Here is a 21,615-nt window from a genome sequence, read left to right on the forward strand (position 1 = left end):
CACCGTTGTAAGTGATGAAATAGCGATCGCCGCATTAGGACTAGGGTCGCCTTCCCATACCTCTTTAGGAATGTTCGAGAGTCAGTTTGGGGTTTTACATCTCTCTCCTTCATCTTCCTCATCTTCTCGTCCCTGGCTGTTACTACCTCCTGCTGTACCCTTTCTTTCTCTTGGAAGGAAACAAGAAATTTCCGCAGGGACAGGCTGGGAGAAGCCTTCTTGTCGATCTCTTGTTGTATGCGATCTTCAAATACATACCCCTCCACAGGCATCTGTACTTCTATGTTGCCCTGCATGTCAAAAGGGAGACTCTCAGTGTTCCCAAGGGGGGTGCTGTTTGCTTGGAGAAGGAGGGAGCATGGTAAGAAGGTCACTATTCTCTGAGGAGACAGAAAGGAATGGCAAGGCTGATAATGATGTGACTAAGGGAGATTCTTACTTGTTCTCAGGCAAGAGAGATACTACTACTTCAGTACGTCTTCTTCTCTTTCTTCAGCACCCCGAAGTTGCTTCCAGTGAGACGGACAGTCCTACTGATGGTGCTTCGGATTCGTTCTCTCTCAAAGCACAAGGAGTTAACGGCACATGTCGACAGGGGCCCGAGGGAAGCACTTCTCTTGGTAGCGCGGAAGATATCAACGAGAACAAGAAACACGGACTTGGAGAGAAGGAGACTCCCATCACCATCAATGGAGTAGGGGGAGCGCAAAGCCAAATGCAACTCTTGATGTGGCTAGGTAAAATTCTCAGACAAGCAGCATGGTCTATGCGGAGAAATGAACGAGCGACTTTCTTTGTTCCTCTCCCTGGTTTGAAAAGATCCCAGGCGTCCTATTCTTCTCATGAGAGAGTGGACACGGGGAAGACTGAGGAAGAAAAGGAAGGTGTCGAGCAGACAAGCGGTGACGTCGAAGTTTCAGCAGGTATCAGTGGGGTGGGAGGGAGTCGTTCTCCTCAGCATGACCTTTTAGATCTTCTTCATCAGATTGCACCACCTCGAATTCTGCCATTTGTCTTTTCGTTACATATGCTCGATTTCGTCTCGATATCTCCTTCTTCTTCACCTCTCTCTCTCTCATCCTCTCCTATAGTCCCTATACCATCTCTCCCTTCCTCGATATCCACGACTCCATCAACGTCTTCTCTTACTCATTCTGGTGTAGCCTGCTCTTCTTGTCCTTCGACCTCCTCTTCTTCTCCTTCTCTCACCCACATCAAACGGGCGGCTTCCCTACTAGTGGCGGCATGTCAAGCCCAAGGCGAGCTGTTGCGAGTAGCAGAAGATCTTCAGAACTTCGCGTCAATTATCGTTGAGCTTCTTCTACATCCCAGGTATTCTTCTCTTCTTATCTCTCTTCTCATTCATGAGATGGACAAAGGTGACGGAGCTGGAGAGAAAAACCCGGGACTGACACGGGGGAACGGCACGAGAGACAAAGACGAATTCATAAATGAAAGAAGCTGGAAGGGCCTAGATCACCACCAGCATCTTCATCACGAAGGGGATGATGAGGAACTTCCTTTTCCTGGATGCGAAAGTCTAGAAGAACAGCATCTTCTTCTCTCTCTTCTTCAGTACTGTGATCATCTGCCGTCCTTCTCTTGTTCTTCTTCTATCTGTGACCCCGCTAGAAAGGGTCGTCATAGCTCGGCGTCTGCAGCTCAAGTGAGAGGAGAGGGCGAAAGGCAAGAGAAGAATAGTGAAGAAGGGACGGACAATAATACTGCTGCTGTTAATCCTTCATCAAGCCCAAGCGGTGTTGTGAAGAGTAGTCGCCCCCTATTAAGTCGAGGGAGAGAGGGGATGGCTAGTGATGATAGATTGTCTCGAACCCATAGTTGTACGGAGGCGACGACGAGGGCCTCAGCAAATTCTTTAGATCTTGGTGTCTCTTCTTCGTCTTCTGCTCTTTCATCATCATCTTCTTCTTCTTCGTCCTCATCCTCATCGTCATTAGCTCGACATTTGTTCTTACATCGTTCTTCTCATTCAATCCAGCCACCATTACCTTCATCTACAGGGTTGACTAGAGGGGAAGGTTTCACAACGGGTACATGTGGAGGTCTTCCCTCTCTTTCACAGGTTCCTTCAGGGAATCCCCCCATCCCCCCTGTATCTCCAAAGAGATCCAGATGGTGGAGCAGTGCGACACGTCGTTCATCTTCTCGATCCCGTCTTCTATCTCTTTTATCTTCAGGGGGTGGAGGTGGGACAGGGAGTCATGAAGCTCCAGCGGCTTCACCTCCTTCGACTCTTCCTGGGAATCTTGGCACTGGACATAGTCATAAGCAAGTCGCCAAGAATAAAAAGACTACTGAGGGAGATGCACAAGCAATTGAATCATCCTACAATGGTGTGTCAGGGGAAGGAACTCCTTTAGGGTCGTTTGAATCTCCTCTCCGTGGTTTGCCTCTTCCTTTCTCAACTTGCGGAAGTGGGGGGAAATCTCTCACTCTCTCTTCTTCTTCGACAACTGTCCCTTCTTGTCAGTCTGTTGCTGAGACAAGCGAAAATCTCAAGAAAAGTAGTAAGTCGGGTGGTAGCCGCCTTAGTAAGAAGCCTATGGGTCTGTCTTTACTATCTTCAGGAGGTGGTGATGCGATGGTAGTCGATGAGACTTTGATCTATCATGGGGCGGATATGAATGGAGAACATATGCGGCCAGAAAACGAGTTTCGTGAAGGTGACGGAGGAGAAAAAGAAGACCAAGATAAGAGAGGAACGAGAGAGGAAAAGAAAACAACAAAGGATGATCACCATTTAAGTTCAAGATTGGGTGGAAGATTATCGAGGCTAAGGTCATCCGCTCTTCGGTCTCCCCTCTTTCGGCTTCGTCCATCTTCTGTACCTACTACTCCTATGATGGCGTCTGGAAGAGGGGGAGAGGGAGTGTCTGTTGATCGACAGTCGACAAGTAGAAGAGAGAAAGTCTTAAAGAAGTCATGCGATACTCATTCAAGTGATGGAGCCCATCATGATGATGAGGGAGACGAAGGCTTCATATCTCCTGGTAATCCCAACCAAATATTAAGAAAGAAAGATAAGAACGAATCTCATCCGGTATCTCCACACCGCTTACGTCGGTGCTCTTTCTCCTCGCTGGCTTCAAGAAAAGCAAGTCTCGAAAATGTTTATAGGTCGTGTGTACCGAGCACGTCTAAGAAGCCAGCTCACCCTCCTCATGAGAGACATTCATCAGGTGACCACGGTGATGAGAGAGAAGGAAACAGAAGCAAGACAGGCGAACGAACGGAGGATACAGATGAAGTTGGAGGAGTGTCTGGTGACGAAGAAGTACCATGCGTGGATCCCTTCTCTATTGACGATAAGAAAGGCAGTGAAAAGAACGCCAAACAGTCTCGGACTTGTGCCCCGAAGATGACTGATACAGCTATTCTTGATACCTCCGTATCTTCAGAGGACAGATGGCCCCTCTTCTCTTCTCAGATATGTCGAGAAGACTTCAAAGCCATGACGCCGGGTATCGGGGACTTTGCTGCTGTAGAGAAGGAGCTTGCGTGTCGAAGTATGTTAGCGAGTTGGGTGGAGAGAAGGGTGCTCTCAAGGGGGGGGCGTCATCGTGGACATCGTAGTCCTAGCAGTAGCTACTGTAGGAGTGAAGGAGAAGATGAAGCGAATGAATCCTCTCCTTCTGTATTCAGTGCTTCGTCTTGTTGGAAGGAGGACCTTCAAGTAACTGAAGATCATCAAATGGTTTTAGAGATGTTCCTCTCGGGAGTCGTTATCCAAGGAATCTACTTTCAGGTTATTACTTCTGATGATGTTTGGAGACAACTGCATGCAGAAAGGAATGCGGCTCGTGTGGCTCTGTGGAGAGATTCTCAGTTTCCATGTCCTCCTCTTTTCCTTCTTCTTGAAGTCGCGTCTTTACGGGTGTTTGTCGCTCCTCAGCAGAAACAGGAATATCTCCCTCGAGTTTTACTGTCAGTGCGAAAATCTGGTCGACAGAGTCACGATAGGAGAGAGATTTCGGGGAGACCCATCCCACAGCTGAAGAAGAGGTCTTCTGCTCCGTGCTGGGAAGGATGTGACAACGAGTTAGATAAGGGAGAGGGGGGTGAGAACAAGAAGACTGCTGGACTCGGGAGTGCTTCTTTTCTCTTTGATTTGATAGAGGATGGTCAGCATTCGCACTGTAATCCGCCAGGAGGAGAAGGAGGTATATGGGTCGACTTAGAGCCTCCTTCAAGGCTTCCATCGCCTTTCTCCTTTGCTACTCTTCTTTCAGCTTATAAGCGCAGGCTATCCGAAGGGACCGGACCAGGGCAACCGCTTGAGGAAGAGGGAAAGGGGGATGAACAAGGAGAACAAGACGCAGAGAAGGAGACAGGCGCATGGAGAGAAAGGACCATCAGGACACGTTCTGAAGATGAAAGTGAACAGGGAGCGATATCGAAGGGATGTGAGAGAAAGACGGTGAAGGACATCTCATCTAAGAAGTCCTTCCGCATGTCTTTTTTTCCTCCTGTTCTTGATATTCCTTTCGCGAATGCGCGGCTGTACACTCCGTGTATAAGCTCTTGTTCTTCGTCGCTTCCCTTTTGTAGATCTTCTCCGGTGTCTCTACAGTCGTTCCTCCAAACATTTCTTCCTCCTCTGAAGCCTACAGCTCCCCTCATGTTGCCACTAGAAGAAGGAAGAAGACACACGGAAGAGAGAGATACCTCGCTAAGCAACGAGGAAAGAGGAGGAGAACAACGGACGTCGTCTTTTTCGCAACGAGACTCTTCACTTCAACCCGAGGTGCAGAGTGATACACGCCTAGGCCTTATCTTCCCGTTGACTTCTTTGTCGACTACGGCACCTGGCGAAGTTCTCTCCTCTTTTCCAGTCTTGAATGGGGGGACAGTGAGGAACGGAGCTTCGGCTGCTCCGTCATATCACTCTTCGTCGTATCTTTCTTCTGTTTCTTATCCACGTGTCATTCAGTGTCCCTCAAGACGTAAGGAGGAGGATGGCCCACGGGAAGAAGAGGATTCACTGCGAAGAGCTGTGGCGAGCTGTATAGATGTGCCGGATTCCATCTGTCTGAAGTTTTCTCGTATTGGCAGTTACTCGGGGAGAAGCACGGAGTTAGTTGATGTCCCTCCTCGGGTATCTCTTCTATGCGAAACAGTTGCGGGGTTACTTCACCCGGGACCGGCAGAAGAACCAACAGAAAATAGACGAGAGCAGGAAGAAGAAAATCAGGTCGCAAGAGGAGAATCCGAAGAAGAAGATGAAGACGAAAATGGAGAAGTTGGCAACAGGAAAGGAAGATCCAATGAGGAATCAGACTATCAATGTGGCCCCCGGCAAAGCCCAGGCGAACAGCATGCCTATCATATATATCTAGTTTCTTGTGGCCGTCCTCTCTCTATTTCCTCAGGACATGAAGAGACTCTAGGAAGAGATCAAAAAGGCAATGAAACAGACACCTCTATCGAAAGGAGGTCGAGTCCATCTTCTCTATCTCCCGCTGGTTTGTGTACGTCTCCTCTTTCACGGTGTCCTCTCGCCTCTGAAGTGCAGGATTGTTTTCTTGTCATTGCTCCCGTCGGCTCTTCTCCTTCGTTTTCACTCCGTATGAGCGCCTTCAGCTATGAGGAACCCTTCTGTGATACTGTAGACGCTTCGTCGTCTACAGGTGGAAAGGGTTCGCCTGCGTCAGAAGAGAGTTGGGTTTCGGGGGGGAATTTGATGAAAGCCACAAATAGATCTTTCTCGTCCGCATCGTTTTACTCTTGTCCCTCTATGTCTCAAGAAGCTTTTTCGACTCACAAACCACAAGGAAACGAGATGTTGCCGTGTTCTTCGGTCTCTTCCTCTTCTTCCTGCCCTTCTTGTTCTACTGCTCATTTATCTGCTCTTAACAGTCTTGAGCAGGAAATACATCAAGTTCTCCGCATTCTTACCACTGAGGCAGCCGGACACCTAGGTCATCCTCAAGCTCTCCGCTCGATTCTGCATGCGCGCCATCTGCCCATAGGCTTGACAGAGTGGTTAATGCTTCATGATCTTGCTGAAGAGCTGGGTCAGGATTTGCAGTTCTTTGTTCCTCCTAAAGAAAGACGACAAAGCGCTCTCTTCTCGTCGCCAGAGTCAGGGATAGAAGAAGGACTTCGTTCTACTTCTTCAGATGGGGGTATGAGGAATGGCTTGATACCACGTGGAGAAGCAGGCGAGGGAAATCGAATCAGTACATTAGAACAAGGAGAAGGCCGTCCACGGAACACTGAGAGAACGAAGGAAGTCTTCGCGCTTCTTTGTGTTGATCTTCTAGCTTCGGCTGTCAAGCGATTCACACGGAGTCGTGCAAGAAAGGCTTGTGGGTCCCAGTGGCTATCCCTCTCACCACATTGTAAAGATAACAAGAATCTTCCTTCTATTTCCTCGCCGTGTTCTTTCTCTTCTGCTTCCATCTCGGGTCCTTCCTTCTCTTCGTTGACACCGTCTCACCCTTCTCCTTTTGATTCCTTCTCAAATTCTATTGCTGCTATCTCTTCATGGCTCTTGAGCCCCGAGGCGCCTCCATCGGTATGGGAAGCGGGACAAGGAAGGGAAGAAGGTTGTCCTTCCGCATGCAAACCAGTCAAAAAGTCTTCATCTTCTTCCTCTCCTTCTCCTACTACTACATCATCATCACCTGCACGCTCATTTCAGCAAAGGAGTCGCGGGGAGGAGGTTCGATCAGTCACATCATCTGTAGTGGTTTGTATAAGTCTTGCCGGACTCCGGGCATGTACGATCTTTCCGCGTATATGCGAGAACTTCCCTCAACTTCTGCATACTATCATGACTGTTGCTACTGCTGCATCGTCTCGGTGTCTTCTTCAGCGGGCATTAGGACATCATTTAGGGTTGTCAATCCCTTCCGCTCCTTCCGTACCTTGTTCCCCGGCGCGTTCCGATGTGCGTAATCCGTGGAGGAAAGGAGGGGGAGAAGAGGGAGCCTTTTTCGATTCAAGGGACAGAAGGTCGACAGATCAGGGCTCTATGTGGGAGTGTGTGTCACTGTCCAGTGCTCTCTATACTTCGTCCGCCTCCAAGACCATGAGATATGGCGGCGAGAGGGAAGAAGAGAGACGGGGACAAGGGGAGAAGAAGGAGCGAGAAGAGGAGAAGGCGGAGACAGAAGGAAGAAGAAAAGACAATGCGGGCCCCCCCCGCGTGACAATTTCGCGAGGAAAGGGAGTACGTGTGTGGATCAGACCTCGACTAAAGAACATCATCGATGCCGAAGATGTCGCATGTGTAGGTCTTTCTACGGCTCAGCTAACCATCGATTCTATCCTGGGTAATCTGTCTAGAGTGGTATCGATGTCTGAAGTGACGGCCGAAGATGTCACTGCTCTTCATTCTTCTCCTAATTGTTCTAATGCTTCGTCTACGACTCCATCTTTCTCTTCGCTTCCTCCAAGTGACCCCACAACAACCGATGACGAGAAAACTTCTCCCTGGCCTGCACGCCCAATTAAAAGTAGCGCTAGGGCTAAACCTACTACTGATGCTACTGCTGATAATCACCGCCCCAATACGCCTGGAATTCTAAAAGGAGAGAGTCAGGAGGCTTCTCCTGATTTGTTTCGATGGATTAAAAAGAACTCTTCGCTCGCATGTATAGGAGCTGAAATGCTTGTTCCATCCGTAATGACTCTTGTAGAACATACTCAGCGGTATGGTGCAAGGGGAGAGGGAGAAAATCTCGTAGATCTACCACAGCTTGCTTCGTCTGGTTTACAGCCATCAACATCTGGAGGAAGCCAGAAGGAAAGTCGACTGTGGGAGGGAAAGCAATGGGGGAGCGAGTCGGACGAGAACAAGTTCGTTTGCATGAAAGGAGAACAAGGCGTACACCAGGGGGATGGCCGGGGAGAAGGCTCTGTTCTGAGGCTTCCTATTCTTCAAGCAACCTTTTTAGATAATATACATAGATCTCTTCGTGGTCTCGCGATTTCTCAAGTGGTTCTCCGCTGTCTTGCCTCGACTTCCAGACACACTGGAGAGAGCGATTGTTCAACGTGTGAAGAACGAAGAGGCTGGAAGAACAAGGGACTTACCGAGGAGAACAAGAAGGTTGAGAGTGAAGTAGAACAAAGAACCGAGTTTCTTACAAGATTAGGAACAAGTGTAGGTACACTCAATGGCGTTGCTGATCGTCATCTTCTTCATTTGCTCTTCCAGTTAGTTCTTTCGTTTGATCCCTGGAAGGGTATTTCGACTAGTACCTGTGTCTCGGAGACGCTCGAGGAGCAGAGAACACCATCAGTTAGACGACGAGTTGCCCAGCAAAAGGAGAGAAGACGACGAGGGGACGGTGAAGAAGACAGTGGTGATGCTTTCGACGAAGCAACTGTACACCGCCAGCAAGACAACGAGCATCTTTTCGTGGGAATTGTCACCTCGGTGGAAAGTATTTTGGTGTCTGTACACTGTAGTCTTGAGCTTCAGATAGCTTTTTTACTTCTTCAAGGACTCAACAGATTGCAAAGAGGATTTCTTTCCTCGGCAAGGATGCGTCTCATGAAGGCGATTGATTTGCTTGAAGATCTCTGGGGGCCACTCTCACGTAGTCGCTGTGTTGTACCCGCTACTACTAAGGGAATGAGAGACGCAGGAAGAGCTGAAAAGATAAAAGATGACGTTGTAAGCCCTCATCTTGTCGACGGTCAGAAGAGAAGTTTCTTCAGAACTTTGGGTGAAAAAGAAGCGTTGAGCTGCGAGACCAACTCAGGAGTTCATCCCCTTCTACTCTTTCCTGCCTGGCTTCTTCTAAATCTCGCTTATTGTGGTGCCGTGACCCCTTCTCTTGAATCTCTCCCTGACACGACTTCTCTTTCTACTAAGCCCAGTACGTTATGTCGATCACCGTCTGGGACTCCTCATGAAGGCAGACATGGGGGTAGCGCCGCCGGCGGTCAGCATCTCGTTTTTTCGCATCACTATGCAATGAATACATCAGCCCCATGGTCAGGATCTTCTTTCGAATTGTCAACTGCATGCATTCCGGTGTATCTTGAGTTTATCCGTCTCCTTCGACTCAAATTCCCGTCTTTTCCTCTTCCTGTAGGACCCCCTCATCTTGTCCCCCAGGATCTAGAGTTCTCTCCACAGATCACTATTGACCGTAGATGTAAGCCTCGGGCAGTCTCATCTGTGAGGCCACAGGACGCTAGAACTACCTCTCTTGGAGGGCGTCCAGGAAAAGAACATATGGAGAAGATGTCTTCAAGTGCCAGTGGGAGTTCTGATATGAAGAAACCAAGTAAAAGTGGTGACGACGAAAAGAGTGCTTTGTTCGCAGGATCTCCTTTTGACCCTTCAGGTCTTCGTTCCCCCGGACAGAAAGGTGATGACCATCAAGAGATGAGAAACAGTGAAGCTCTCCGTCTTTTCGGGTGTACATACAGTCCAAAATACCCGCAGGAAGAACACTGTCATCTACCAGAAGTCTCAGTACTTACTCCTAATAGGGCTGCTGCTATTGTTCTCTTCAATCTCTATCGTGTCCTTCCTCAAGTCCAACAATGGGTATCTTCTTTTGATATTTTCTCTGTACGGGGAGATCACGCATCATCCGTAGCTCAAGCGTGTGCAGGTTACACAACTGCCAGACTTCTTTCATTGCAGTCTAGGGACTCATCCCGCGTTCTTCCGTCTTCTCGGAAAGATTCTTCTCTCTTTTCGTATTGCCGAGGCTCAGGGCACGCAGGCGAAAGTGCAGCTTCAGTACGAAATAGTGCACCCATGGAATGTTTGTACGCAGAAGGGACAAGGACAGGCTCCTTAGGGTTGTTTTCTCAACCTATCTCTTGTTCACCACCTTCACTGCCCCCATCGTCTGTCAGTCTTCTTCCTAGTGTGTATATACACTCGACCGCTCAACAAAGAGGAGGCAGCAGCGACTGTTCTCCTGTCAATAGACCCAGTAACAGTCTCGTCTGTGGGGGGTCTTCTCCATCTTCTCTAGTGACGGGGGGAGAGAGTTCTAGGTCCATGCGGCTAAGAGAAGAACTTGTTTCCTTCAAACGGGAGATGCATATTTTTCTCTCTGAGAATGAGTGTCACCTCCGTCGCTGGTATGAGAGCCAGAAACATCACACAAGTCTTGCCTATGCATGCGGTAGCAATGAGAGTGGAGCTCTCGGACTAGGACGACCATCTTTCTTTCCTTTCGATCCAATCCTGGGGGAAGAAGAAAACGCGATTGAGCTAGACAAGGGCATTGATCTATGGTAAGTCGACTGCCATTCCTCTTCCTGCGTACATAGAAGTGCATGGGTTTGCAGAGAGGTCTACGTGCCCACTTCATTCAGTTTCATCTAGAATGTCTCTCCTACTTAGCTTTTTGTTTGTTATGTTGGTGTTCTTAGGCATCCAGTCATTAGGTGACGAGATCGGAATTGCTCATACGTCGATAGCTCACGAAGCTCCTAGATATCTGTTTTGTGTCTCCTCCCCTCATCGTGCGTTTTCACGTATAGCCTCAGTCTCTTAGCATGCACGGACTACGCGCTAGATGAACACAGGATACTGGAGGAAAACGTGATAGAGGAACATAAAGATCTCCAAAAAACTCATAGAAGAGAGGGCATTCGTGATAAGGCCCGTCTCTCTCATATGGATTGTCACTCTCTGACATTGTTGCTATCGTCGTCTTCTTCTTTGTCCTGTCTTCTTTGGGTTTCTTCAGGTGGACACCTCATCCCCAGCGTATCTGTGCGTTGCCATCTGATCTTGTGAGCGTCGCGAGTGGAGTAGCCCATTCGGTGGGCCTCACGGCCTCGGGGTGTCTGTACACTTGGGGCGATAATGGTGCTGGACAGTGTGGAGTCGGGTGTGTTTCCAGCGACAGAATCGAAGACAATAGTAATGACAGCCTTTTCTTCAGTGACAGAGGTGGCGTTACTACATCCTCTTGCGGTAAGCGAACCACTACAGAAGAGGAAAGAGAAGAAGTGGACTTGTCGAGACGGAGGAAGCATTCGGCGGATGTAAGAAGGGGTGAGGGACTTGAAGAGGTTACGTCACTCTCCTGGGTGTCTTTCACGCATCTGCCTTTGACCTCCGAAAGAAGCGGCCTCGGAGGGCTGTGGGGGGCAACAGCCGAGGATTTGAAGAAGGCAAAGGAGATGAAGGAAGGAATCTCGACAACGACCCAAAGGAGTTTCAAGAGACTTTGTGAAAAGAAGAGAAAAGAGGAGGATACTGATAAATTTCTTACCGAGTACGTGAGTATTCCCGTGGAAGTACCGGTGTACGAGAAAGCAGAGAGGTCAAACGACGACGATACTTGTCACTTGGCTGAGAGTGTTGATTTCTTAAGACTCCGACCATCACTTCTTCCTCGGATTTCTTTTTCTCAGATTGCATGCGGAGCAGATTATAGTGCTGCAGTAAGTTTTTCCGGGCGTCTGTACACCTGGGGCTCGAATACATGCGGCGTGTTGGGGCTCGGGGACACACGACCTCGATCATCTCCATGTCTCGTTGATCCTTACTCTCTTATCCCTGCATGTGAGCAGTTGTCCTCATCACCGTCTCATGAAAGACTGAAGGAGAATCCGGGGGGAGGAAGCCTTTCTCCTATCTCGCCGATAAACAGCTCAAGAAAGAATCATGTTGACGGGTCACCAAGACGAGAAGAGAAGAAAGTTGATCGCTGTTGTTTCCCGCCTAACAGAGTTGCTAGGGTTGCGTGTGGCAATAGCCATATGGGTGTCGTTGTGGAAGGTGGATCTCTATTTCTCTGGGGAAGCAATTGGAGAGGGGAGTGCGGTTGTCCCTCTGAGAAAGAAAAAAAGAGAGAAGACATCACAGACCATGGGAAAGAAGACGGAGAACAACAACAGGAAGAAACTTGCCAAGCTGAAGAAGAGATTTCTACCCCACGTGAACTCTGTGTGTTTGACCTGGCCCCTCTCCGTCAGAGGTATCTCTCTGTCTATGAGGCCGTGATGCTCTGGGCTTTCATTCAGCTGGGGGACGAGAAGAATAATCAAACAAAAAACAAGCTTTCGCCTGTCTCAACTGAGCGAGACGAACAACAGAAGGATAAGAAGCGTGGAGATGATCATGATGTTCATAGTAGCAAAGTGGAGGATGACCCTTCTTCTCACTCACGTCCAAAGTGTGTAGCAGAACCTCGCGAAGGAGTCCGCCTGTATGTATGTCCGTCAAAGAGAAGCTTCACTATGGCACTTCGTCCTTCTCTTTTACGTGGACTATGCATGAGTGTTCGTCGCACGACTAAAGATGCATGTGCTGCTTATAAGCTACTTCAGCACCGCTTAGTGTTTTCTCTTCTGTCTTGTGGTTCTGTACATACACTTGCTCTTGGACATATCTCTCTCCTCGGGGCGGGAGAACCAAGAGAAGAGTTCTCAGAATATCTAGAGACGAAGAAGTTGAAAGACTCAAGGAAGAGAGGCCATTGTGCAAGTAAAGATGAAGAACTGAAAGAGACAGAAGAGTCAAAGGGACGGCAGAAGAGCCTCGGTGAAAGTATGAAGAAGACTACAAAGATTGCCTTAGAGGGCACAGATGAGGGAGAGGATAAGATGATCTATCGAGGGTACTTGTATGCATGGGGAAAAGATAGTGGAAATTGTTTAGGTCTGGGAGGTAAGATCATTGACGCTTCTCAAGATTGCCCTGCACGTCTCCGTCCTGAATTGTTCAAGAGAGAATCTTCGTCTTTTCTGGCTTACGTCGAAGGAAAACAGCAGCAAGGTCAGGGCGGAGGAGAAGAAGAGAAGACGTTGAAGATACAGAAAGAGCAAGAAGAAGAGATGCTTGAGGTGTTCCAAGTCGCTGCAGGAGGCACGACAAGTGCGATCGTAGACAAGCACCATCGGCTTTGGCTCTGGGGGGATGTCACGGGTATCTGCGGGGAGTTCTTTAGGTACGTCCTAGGTACATCAGTCAAGTTATGTGCCCGGCCACTCCTATCTAGTGATGGCTATCGCTGCTGCCTTGGCGGTAAAAGTGGTTGTCTGTCATCATCTTCAGTCAGCTGTGTGAGCGCTGGCGCATGCAGTTGTTTCAGTGGGTACTCCTCCTAGTACTGCTGTGTGTTTAAAAAAAAGGGGGGGTTGAAGAAGCACAGACAGACACCGTGACAAATGGCAGTCAGTGTAGGTGCCCAGTGTTCTTGGTTTTGACTTGATATGAGAAAGCACATCCACTCCTCACGAGTAGAGAGAGGAAATAGAAGAGGGAAGGGGGGGATTTTTACAGGACCTCCAAACTCTCTTATTATACTCCTGTCTTTTCCATCCAGTCCAGAAAATCACCTGTGTACCTTCGATTCTCTATGGTGTGGTGGGGCACAAGCATGAGAGGGCCGGAAGACTTTGTTGAGACGCACGTGCAACGGAAGAAACACACTCTTCGTTTGCATGCAGAACTCTTCGGATGATACAAGGGTGGTTATAGACTGACTGGTCCGTATACATCAAGCAGCTGTTCATGCGCGCATATATGTAGGTGCCTTCCCTCATACCATCCTGTGAGCAAGCGAAAGCGTTGTGTGTTAGAGTTGGACGGTTGCTACAACTGTTGCCAACATGTCGCCCCCACTCGGCTAGAACTTTCTGTGCGCGTACAACGACAGTATTTGATGCTTTTTGTCTCTTCTCTCGTACGTTTCGCCTGGTCTACATTCCTCTACAGGCCACCTCACCACCAAGCCTCTTGCCTTTCTCCTACCGTCTTCACTGTCTCATCTTCTTCTTGTTCGACCCGTCGTGACAACCCTCCTCCACATACACCTGATTCTTCCTCTCATACGGAGGTCTTCACTTCGGCAGAGCTCTCTTTTGAACGTCTCTTCTCTCCTGACCCACTCCCAACTGCCGGTAAACCAAGAGACGAAGGGAAGGGGACCCCCGTGAAGAAAGGCCCAGATAAGGATAAACATCAGGAAGAAGGAGATTTCGCTCTAGAAGTTTCTTCTGTCGTTTTCCCTGTGGAGGCAAGTCGTATGCTTCTAGTTACAAGGGAAGGTGCAGTTGTTGCTCTAGGCGATGGGTGTGGGATCCAGATACCTCATCATGCAGTTGCGAGTGCGGCATCGAATCGTCTATTTGAAAAGCATTTCCGCCTGGAGGAAGGTACCAAAGATGAAAGAGATTCTCGAAGAGGAGTGAAGGAAGGAGAGAGAATGACAGGAAAACGGAAAGAACAAAACAAAGAGTTCAATCAAGGAAAGGAAGAAGGCGAAGGTGGGAGAGTGCTGTCTGTACAGCTGCTCAAAAGAGACAAGGAGACGAGAGGGGAAGAAGAGCAGGAGAATCACAAGAATGAAAAGGTGCATTCCGGGTGTAAGGGCATGGCCAATCAAAATGAAGAGTACGAGATACGAAAAAAGTTTCTACTATCTGCTACGGCTACCATTACACCTCGATTCTGGGTGGATAAGAGCCGACAACAAAGACTCTATGGGATCGAGCATGTTGTCTTACCTCCTGGGAGACGGGTGAAGATGGTGAGTCTTGTTACGTGCTTCCTGGGGAATTTTTCACACTATATAGATATATATATATAAGTGTAGCCGAAGACCCTTATGTATGCCTTAGTAGAGGGACGACGAAAACTCGGTTGTGTCGTGCTCTGTCTTATGTATTTCTCATGTGCATACCTCTCGGTGGAAGTGGCACTTCCGGGAATTATCTTAGATAAGCATGTTGTACGAAGCTTTCTCAAAGCACATTCACATCCGTATCGCGGAGCAGATGAGTCCTCCATCCACATCTTTTGAACTGCGATGACGCTTTGAGAGTAGCGCTTTCCACTAGCTGAGGCCTCTTTCGGTTATGCTATACCAGTTTGATATAAGGTGCCTGTTTTTCTTGTGTAGACCATACGTCTTCTGCGCCCCCCAACGCTAACTTCTTTCCTGATTGTGTATCTACCGTGTAAACATCTTTGGATGACTTCAGCGTACTACGGCGGTTTTCTCATCTTTCGGTGCCGTGTTAAACCACTGCAGGTTGTGTGTTGTATGACCAGCAGGAGGGATATCGACTAGAAGCAATGTGACCGTACAGCAGGTATATGTGCATATGTCTAGGAAGAACTTCAAGAGATGTAGCATTCAGTATACAGCTTTCTATGAGGGTTGATTCTCTTTCATTCTTTCTCCTACATTCTGTTTACAGGTTGCAGGAGGAGTGAATCATCTCGTTCTTCTCACGTCACCATCTTCTTCGTCATGTTCCCTTTCTTCTTCTCTATGTCTTCCTCTTCTTCTATCGCCTTCATCCTCTACAAGTAAGAAACAACCATGGACGTCTCATGTGTGGTCTGTGGAGCAACTGCCAGGTGTCTTGACTCCTCGGGCCTCTTCTTTGTCTTCTACTCCTCATCTTCCCTCGATCAAACCGTCGGAGGTCCAGACGGGGGGCAATGGGGTGACTGTCACAGCAGGAGAAGAGAAGAAGAAGAACAACTCTAGTACGCCTTGGTTCCCTAATCTTAGGACTGATATGTTGACAGGGACGTTCTTTTCTCCCTCTTCGAGTAAGGATCATTCCATGTTTTTGTCTCACGGCGAAGACAAGAAAGAGAAGGATCTGAGGAATGTGTCGGGAGAGAAGAACGAGAACATATCCTTTGGAAGTAGTCATAAGAGAAGTTTTTCTGCTTCATCTTCTTGTGAGAGTGGCCGTAGTGCACGTGAAGATGACAATGGCAGGCGTTTCAATACTTTCTTCAGTTTCACTCATTTCAATGGACCATCCGATGAAAAGCACCACTCAAGTCGTTCTTCTTTCTTCAGTTTAGGAGGGGCGGCAGGCGAAATAGGTACACTAAAGAATTTCAATTCAAGTTCTTCCTTCTTTAGCTTTACGAAAGATGACGACGATGGGGCTTCCTCTTCGCATCCCAACAACTCACCCAGTACAAAGACTCCAACAACGGGAAGCGCTCTCGGGAATTGGGCATCTCGATTTGCTGCTATGTCTACGTTCTTTCCTGCTGCGAATGGAGGGAAGAAAGAAGAAGAGATTTCTCCTTCACATGAAAGACCTTGTAAACCTCTCGTGGTGACAACGGAGAAGGAATGTGGGGAAGGAGAGAGAGAGAACGAAGCAATGGGGAAGAAGAGAAAGACTCATTCTGTGAACGAGAATGATAAGAGGACAGATACGTCAGAAGAAGAACGGAGAAGGGTTCATATTGCGGACAATGGACTTCACCAAGACACACCACCTGTCCACGCGAAGTTTTTGAAAAGTTTAGCTGAAGGATTCCAAGCACGCGTACAGGGAGCAATCGAGGAAGGTCTCACTAAGGCTGTAGGGGGGGGAGAAGAGGAAGAAGACCCGCGTGATGAGAAAACTGAAGAGTTGAAAGCAGACAAACTGGAAGCTCTCCTAGAGACGGTGGACAGGTAGGGAGTTTCTACTTATGTCTTAACATGTTTTGTATTCTGTTCTTTCATGGCTATGAGTCTTAGACAGTGCATATTGGTAGCCTAGTGTTGACTGCGAGCGTTTTCTGTAAGACATTCTTCAACTGGTAAACCTCCTCTATGTTTGAGCCGCCCTCGCGCGAGAAGTAATGGCCTCGCTTTCAGAAGGAACAGAGACACTCATTCTCGTTGTTACCAGCAGCTGCTTTGTAAGTGTCCCGTATAGATATGTATATGTGCATATATATATATATATATGACACATATCTAACTATCTATCTGAATATATATATATATATTTATATTCAGATAGATATATATATATATATATTCAGATAGATAGATAGATAGATAGATATGTGTCAGTTGTTCCACTGATAACAAGAAGGCATCGTGATTGTTAGCGTCTTTCACATCATGTTAAGGATGTGTAAAGACGAAGAATGTCTTAGTCGGTTTGTGAAAATGAAGGGGTATTCTTGTTCTTACCATGATCAGCATCAGTCGATGAGTCCCTGTTTCCATCTCCGTTTCCCTACTCTCTTCTAAATCATTGCTTCACATGAGATCTGTCTTCGGTCTTTCTATCGCTTTCTCTGTGGGGAGATGTCAAGGACCCACTCATGCCACTCCCCAAGACTACCCTGTCCTTCACTTCAGCCGTCAACTTGGATGAGTCCTGATGTTGCCAGTTGGCTTCGTGTGCAGAGATCTATACTTATAGGAGCTGCCTTATTTCACCCCTTTTTCTGACGAGGTTGATGTCGCACCCAGTAACCGTGCACACAGATGTTAGGTTCGATCTCTTGAAATGTTGGGGGGTGATGGTGGTGGGGAGGATGGCGTGAAGCCATGAGCTGGACGTGCCGGAGTGTGAAAAGACAGACATGGGTTCTTTCTTTGTGCGTTGTTTATTTGTATAGAAATTCTGGGAGGCTCATTAGTGCTGTCACGAACTTTCTGAATCTACCGTTTTCTTCACCTGATTCAAATCCTATCGAAACTCCACGCCAACAAGAGGCAGCAGCCCGACCATCTTCCCTCACACCTAGATATCTCTCGTCTTCCTCAGGGTCCTTGTATGGGAATCCTTTAGCTCAAAGACAATCATCTCGGGATCTTCTTCAGGGTACTTACTCCCTCTCTTCTCATCAGCAGAGGCTCTCAAATGAGCTTATCAACACTTCAAGAAGGTTCGATCAAAATGGGAGACAGAGTACTATGGCGAAACGCCCTTGTGCACCGTATTCAATGCCCGCTAGGCGCATTCCTATGGATACCTCTACAAGGCTTTCTTCCGATTCAAGTGACCAGCAAGATCCAGGTCAGTATCACCAGAAGTGGTCGACTCATGCTTTGTCTTCTTCGAATACGGGTGCATATACAGCCTTTGAACAGCGCAACATACGAAATCGTGCAAGGGAATTCTCGCAGCGTTCTACTCTTGAAGGAGAGAGCCGATTCTCGTCAGCAGAAATGTCGGATGTCTCGGCCCCGTTGTCAGGCGGCGGCTATTCGGGTCTCGTGTGGACAAGCCGGCAACTTCCGATTCACATGCAAGCATCAGGTCAGGAGACAGCACCGGCAAAACTAGAGGGGTATCATAGCCGTGGTTATAACGAGAACGGAGGCAGGGAAGAACAGGAAAAGAATGAAATGGAAGAACAGAGACGACTTCAATTACAAGCAGCTCAGAAACACCTGTATTATCAAGCGTTGGGGGGTGCCAGGGGAGGGGTATGGCTCCAGCAGGTTGGTCTCCCGCACGCAGACGAAGGAGTCGTTAGGGGAGAGGTTCCACGGACGTCAGGGAAGGGGGTTCCTGCTCCGAGCGAAGGAATGAATAGCCGGTCGACTAGCCAGTCGGAATGGTGGTGGCTAGGCCATCCACGTTCTAATGGCACAACTTCAATGGCAGAGCACAGTGTCTATGCAGCCGCCGAGCACCGGTACCCTCCTGCCCAGGCGGCATCTGCACCTTCTATTGAAGGTTCCCGAAGCTTTGGGTCTCCCTTGGAACAGAGCAAAGTTTCCGCTCCCGGGGCGGTATCATTAGAGGCGAAGAACCATGTTGATTCCTTACAACGTTGTACATCTCTTAATGCTGCGGTCCCACAAGACAGAATACAACGGGCTTCTTCGTCTCGGGTTCAGAGTGTCGGTGCAGGCGGAGGGATGCTTCGTGTTGAGGAAGTGGGTGGATCGTCACCTTTCCTTGGAGGAATACCGACAACAAGCCATCATCACCTGAGGGAACACGAATCTAGAGAAATGCCCACTTGCCGGAGTCCGCCTCCTCTAGCACCGCTTGCCTTCGCGTTCTCACGACACTCGAGTAGCCCTGATGGAGGAATAGGACGGGAACTTCATCTGGGAGAAGGAGGGGGTATAGGAGCAGTACTGAAGAATCAGGGGTGTGTTTTCTCTGGCAACAACAGAGATGAAGTGAGACAGAATAGTGGTGGTGGCTGTGCGTCGTTGAGCATGCAAAAGCACAATCCGATTGAGGCAGATTGGAGACATGTACGCTATGATTTCCAGGAGGTGGCACATCGTCAGGGTTTACAAAACCAGCCACCATCAGATCAGAGTCATGCGACTTACGCGGAACAGTCACCTGCAGGTTATTATTCAAATGCTTCAACTCCGCAAACGGGAGTTACGCGAGGTCACGGCCGCTTGAGTAGCAGCAGCTTTTCGGGACTCACAATAGGTCCTTACCAGAGTCCTCAGCCCACAGCAGTAAGCAACAGTTTCTTCCAAGGACAAGCGCCATCGTATCAGCCCCCTTCACTCTCCGGTTTGGGACATCAGGCGGGAACGCCTGTACCTCGAAGACAATATACAATAACCACTGAGAGTTTACGAGCCCATCCTTCTACTATTCCCTATGAGAATAATCAGTCCCAGCAGCCTTCATTGCTCCCCCCCTCGTCTACTATCCCCACACGCCAGGCAGCTAACTATCCCGTAGCAACACCAGCTGCACCCCATCATTCTCGACAATCGTCCGATATAGCTCCAGCGAGACAGAAGACTGTCAGCGAGCGTCTCTTCTCAGGCATCTCATATGTGTCTCCGAGCCAACAGCAGTCGCTTATACCGGGGGCAGGTGCCGACGGGGTATACTGTTTACCTCCTGTCCACTCCGAACAACAGCACCGCATGCAGACCGTCGGACACACGCCCCCGACTGTGGGTATGACACACTATCGAACCCAAGTGCCGTCGTCAAGTGGTCAGCCCCGACTGCAATCTGCTTTACAGGAGCAAGTGGCACGGGTGCAACCGGTTCCGATTGTACCAGACAGTCAGCTGTCGAAAACACAACGTTCCCAAAGTATCCAGTCCCCTCAGCCGCAGCTGCGCAGCAGGGACCATGTTCTTAACCAGCAGCGCCAACTTCAGACGCAGTCCGTGGTTCCTTCGGGTTTCGTTTCTAGCACAAATCTGGGGCTGCCAGAGACAGGAACCTTCGGGCTTCCGCAAGCAAGACGGGGAGCAGCGGCACCGGCGGCTCTACAGGAACGAACGCACTATCCAGGCAGGGGCTCAGCGGCAGTGCAGTACGTCGGTATTCCACCCACTTTTTCTTTTGAGCCTTGTTCGTGACGAGGTTGGGCATACTTGGATGAGCTATCTCGACAGGTGCATCTGTGTATGTAGTTTGTCTGTGTGAGCGCGCGCTTCGAGTTCAGCGAGGAAGCAGGAGCGTGTGTCTGGTTTGTGTCAGACATATAAGGATGAAAAAGTTCTTCATCGCCCCTGGTATCACCCTTCCACGTGTTTTTGCCATCTACCGGCAGGGCGATGCCGATCTGACACGTGTTGGGAGGTATTCGGTGTGCTTCTATGTGTGTTTGTACCTGGCGCTTGTCTCTCTCTTGGTGGAGTGTGCGAATCCGGAGCGGGGGAGCTCGGTAGGCGGCAGAAACGAGTAACAATCCATCGTCTGGTTGTTCTTCATTCATATGCCGTGGATTGGGAAGCATGCCGAGTTCCAGCGGCGGACGCACAGGGCGCATGCGCATGAGGGGTGATAGGCTGTCTTTGCTTCGAAGCAGTGCTGAGCATCTAGTGTGCTCTGGTGCCGAGACCTTCGGATGTGTTGAAGTTTTAGCAGGTGGAGTGAAGCTGACAAGGACGTCTCCTGGTGATGTTCCATATTGCGATACCAGACGCACTGGAGCTACCTCGGTGCATACCAGTGTATTTCGTTCGAACTGTGCCTGTATGGAAGAGCCTTCAGTGAGTGCCTGAGAAACGGTGCCTGCATATATTGCGTGACGCCTTTTGTGGAGACGCATAGACAAGGAGCTGAGTTAACGGCGGACTGATACGTCCTGAGTTGGTACGAGCTTGCTTATTCCCCTGCCTTCTCAGATGCTCGACCTTAGCTCAGATTGCACGTGCCCACACTGTACGTACAGTGTATAAGGCAGGACAGTTCCGGGAGTTTCGTGGTTAGTTCAAGAGGTCGTAACGCCAGCCTCTTCGTCAAACACTGGTAGATGACGGTCGCTCGTCGTCAGACCAAACACTCTTCTGGGGTGCCTCAGGCTCGTCACGGTGAACGCGGTTTGAAGCCGCACAAGGAGGCGAGGACCACTGGAACGTGAGCCGAGACACCTGGAGAGCGGCAATCAGAGAAAGAGACATATCAAACCTTGCATCAAATAACAAAGACAAAAGTAGCAGACGTCTTTCGGGGGCTCGCAGCCTGACGGTGTTCAATGGGAGAGATGTAACGCCGCACGCGGTGACTCGTGGCGTAGCCGAATGCGACAGTCGTCGGCATTATATCGATAAATTCACGTTCTCAGCGAGGAATGCCTGTGCACTATTTCTTAGATTAGCCAGTTCACTGGCAAACCCGGCGGGGCACACGAAGGCGTTCCTTACCCATTTTCCCGACGGGCCACCAAGTACCCCCTCCCTGGACAGTTCTCAGGTGCGACGCTGCACTGGCCAGAAAGGAGCGGCGGTCACCCCGGGCAGGAGGTCAGCATGAGCACACCGTAAAGGAAACACCGACACAAACACCCATCACTATCACTGTACAAGGGAAGTGACAGAAATGGGGTTCGAACCCACCCCCTTTCGGACTGCGGCCTTAACGCAGCGCCTTAGACTCCTACAGATACAACCGAGGCAGAATGGCCGAGTGGTCTAAGGCGCTGCGTTAAGGCCGCAGTCC

General features: G+C 49.2%; 1 protein-coding gene across 1 annotated transcript; it reads left to right on the forward strand.

Moving 5' to 3' along the window:
* The first annotated feature begins 72 nt into the window (after positions 1-72).
* CSUI_008121 (glutamic acid-rcih) lies at positions 73-20,750 on the forward strand. The gene is made up of 5 exons (XM_068068260.1): positions 73-10,236; positions 10,695-12,905; positions 13,676-14,489; positions 15,163-16,397; positions 17,342-20,750. Exons 1-5 carry the CDS (start codon positions 359-361, stop codon positions 20,028-20,030), a joined length of 16,827 nt encoding a protein of 5,608 aa, XP_067919768.1. The 5' UTR covers positions 73-358; the 3' UTR covers positions 20,031-20,750.
* Positions 20,751-21,615: the final 865 nt, after the last annotated feature.

Source organism: Cystoisospora suis, assembly GCF_002600585.1.
Source record: "Cystoisospora suis strain Wien I chromosome Unknown contig_4471, whole genome shotgun sequence".
NCBI classification, from domain to species: domain Eukaryota; phylum Apicomplexa; class Conoidasida; order Eucoccidiorida; family Sarcocystidae; genus Cystoisospora; species Cystoisospora suis.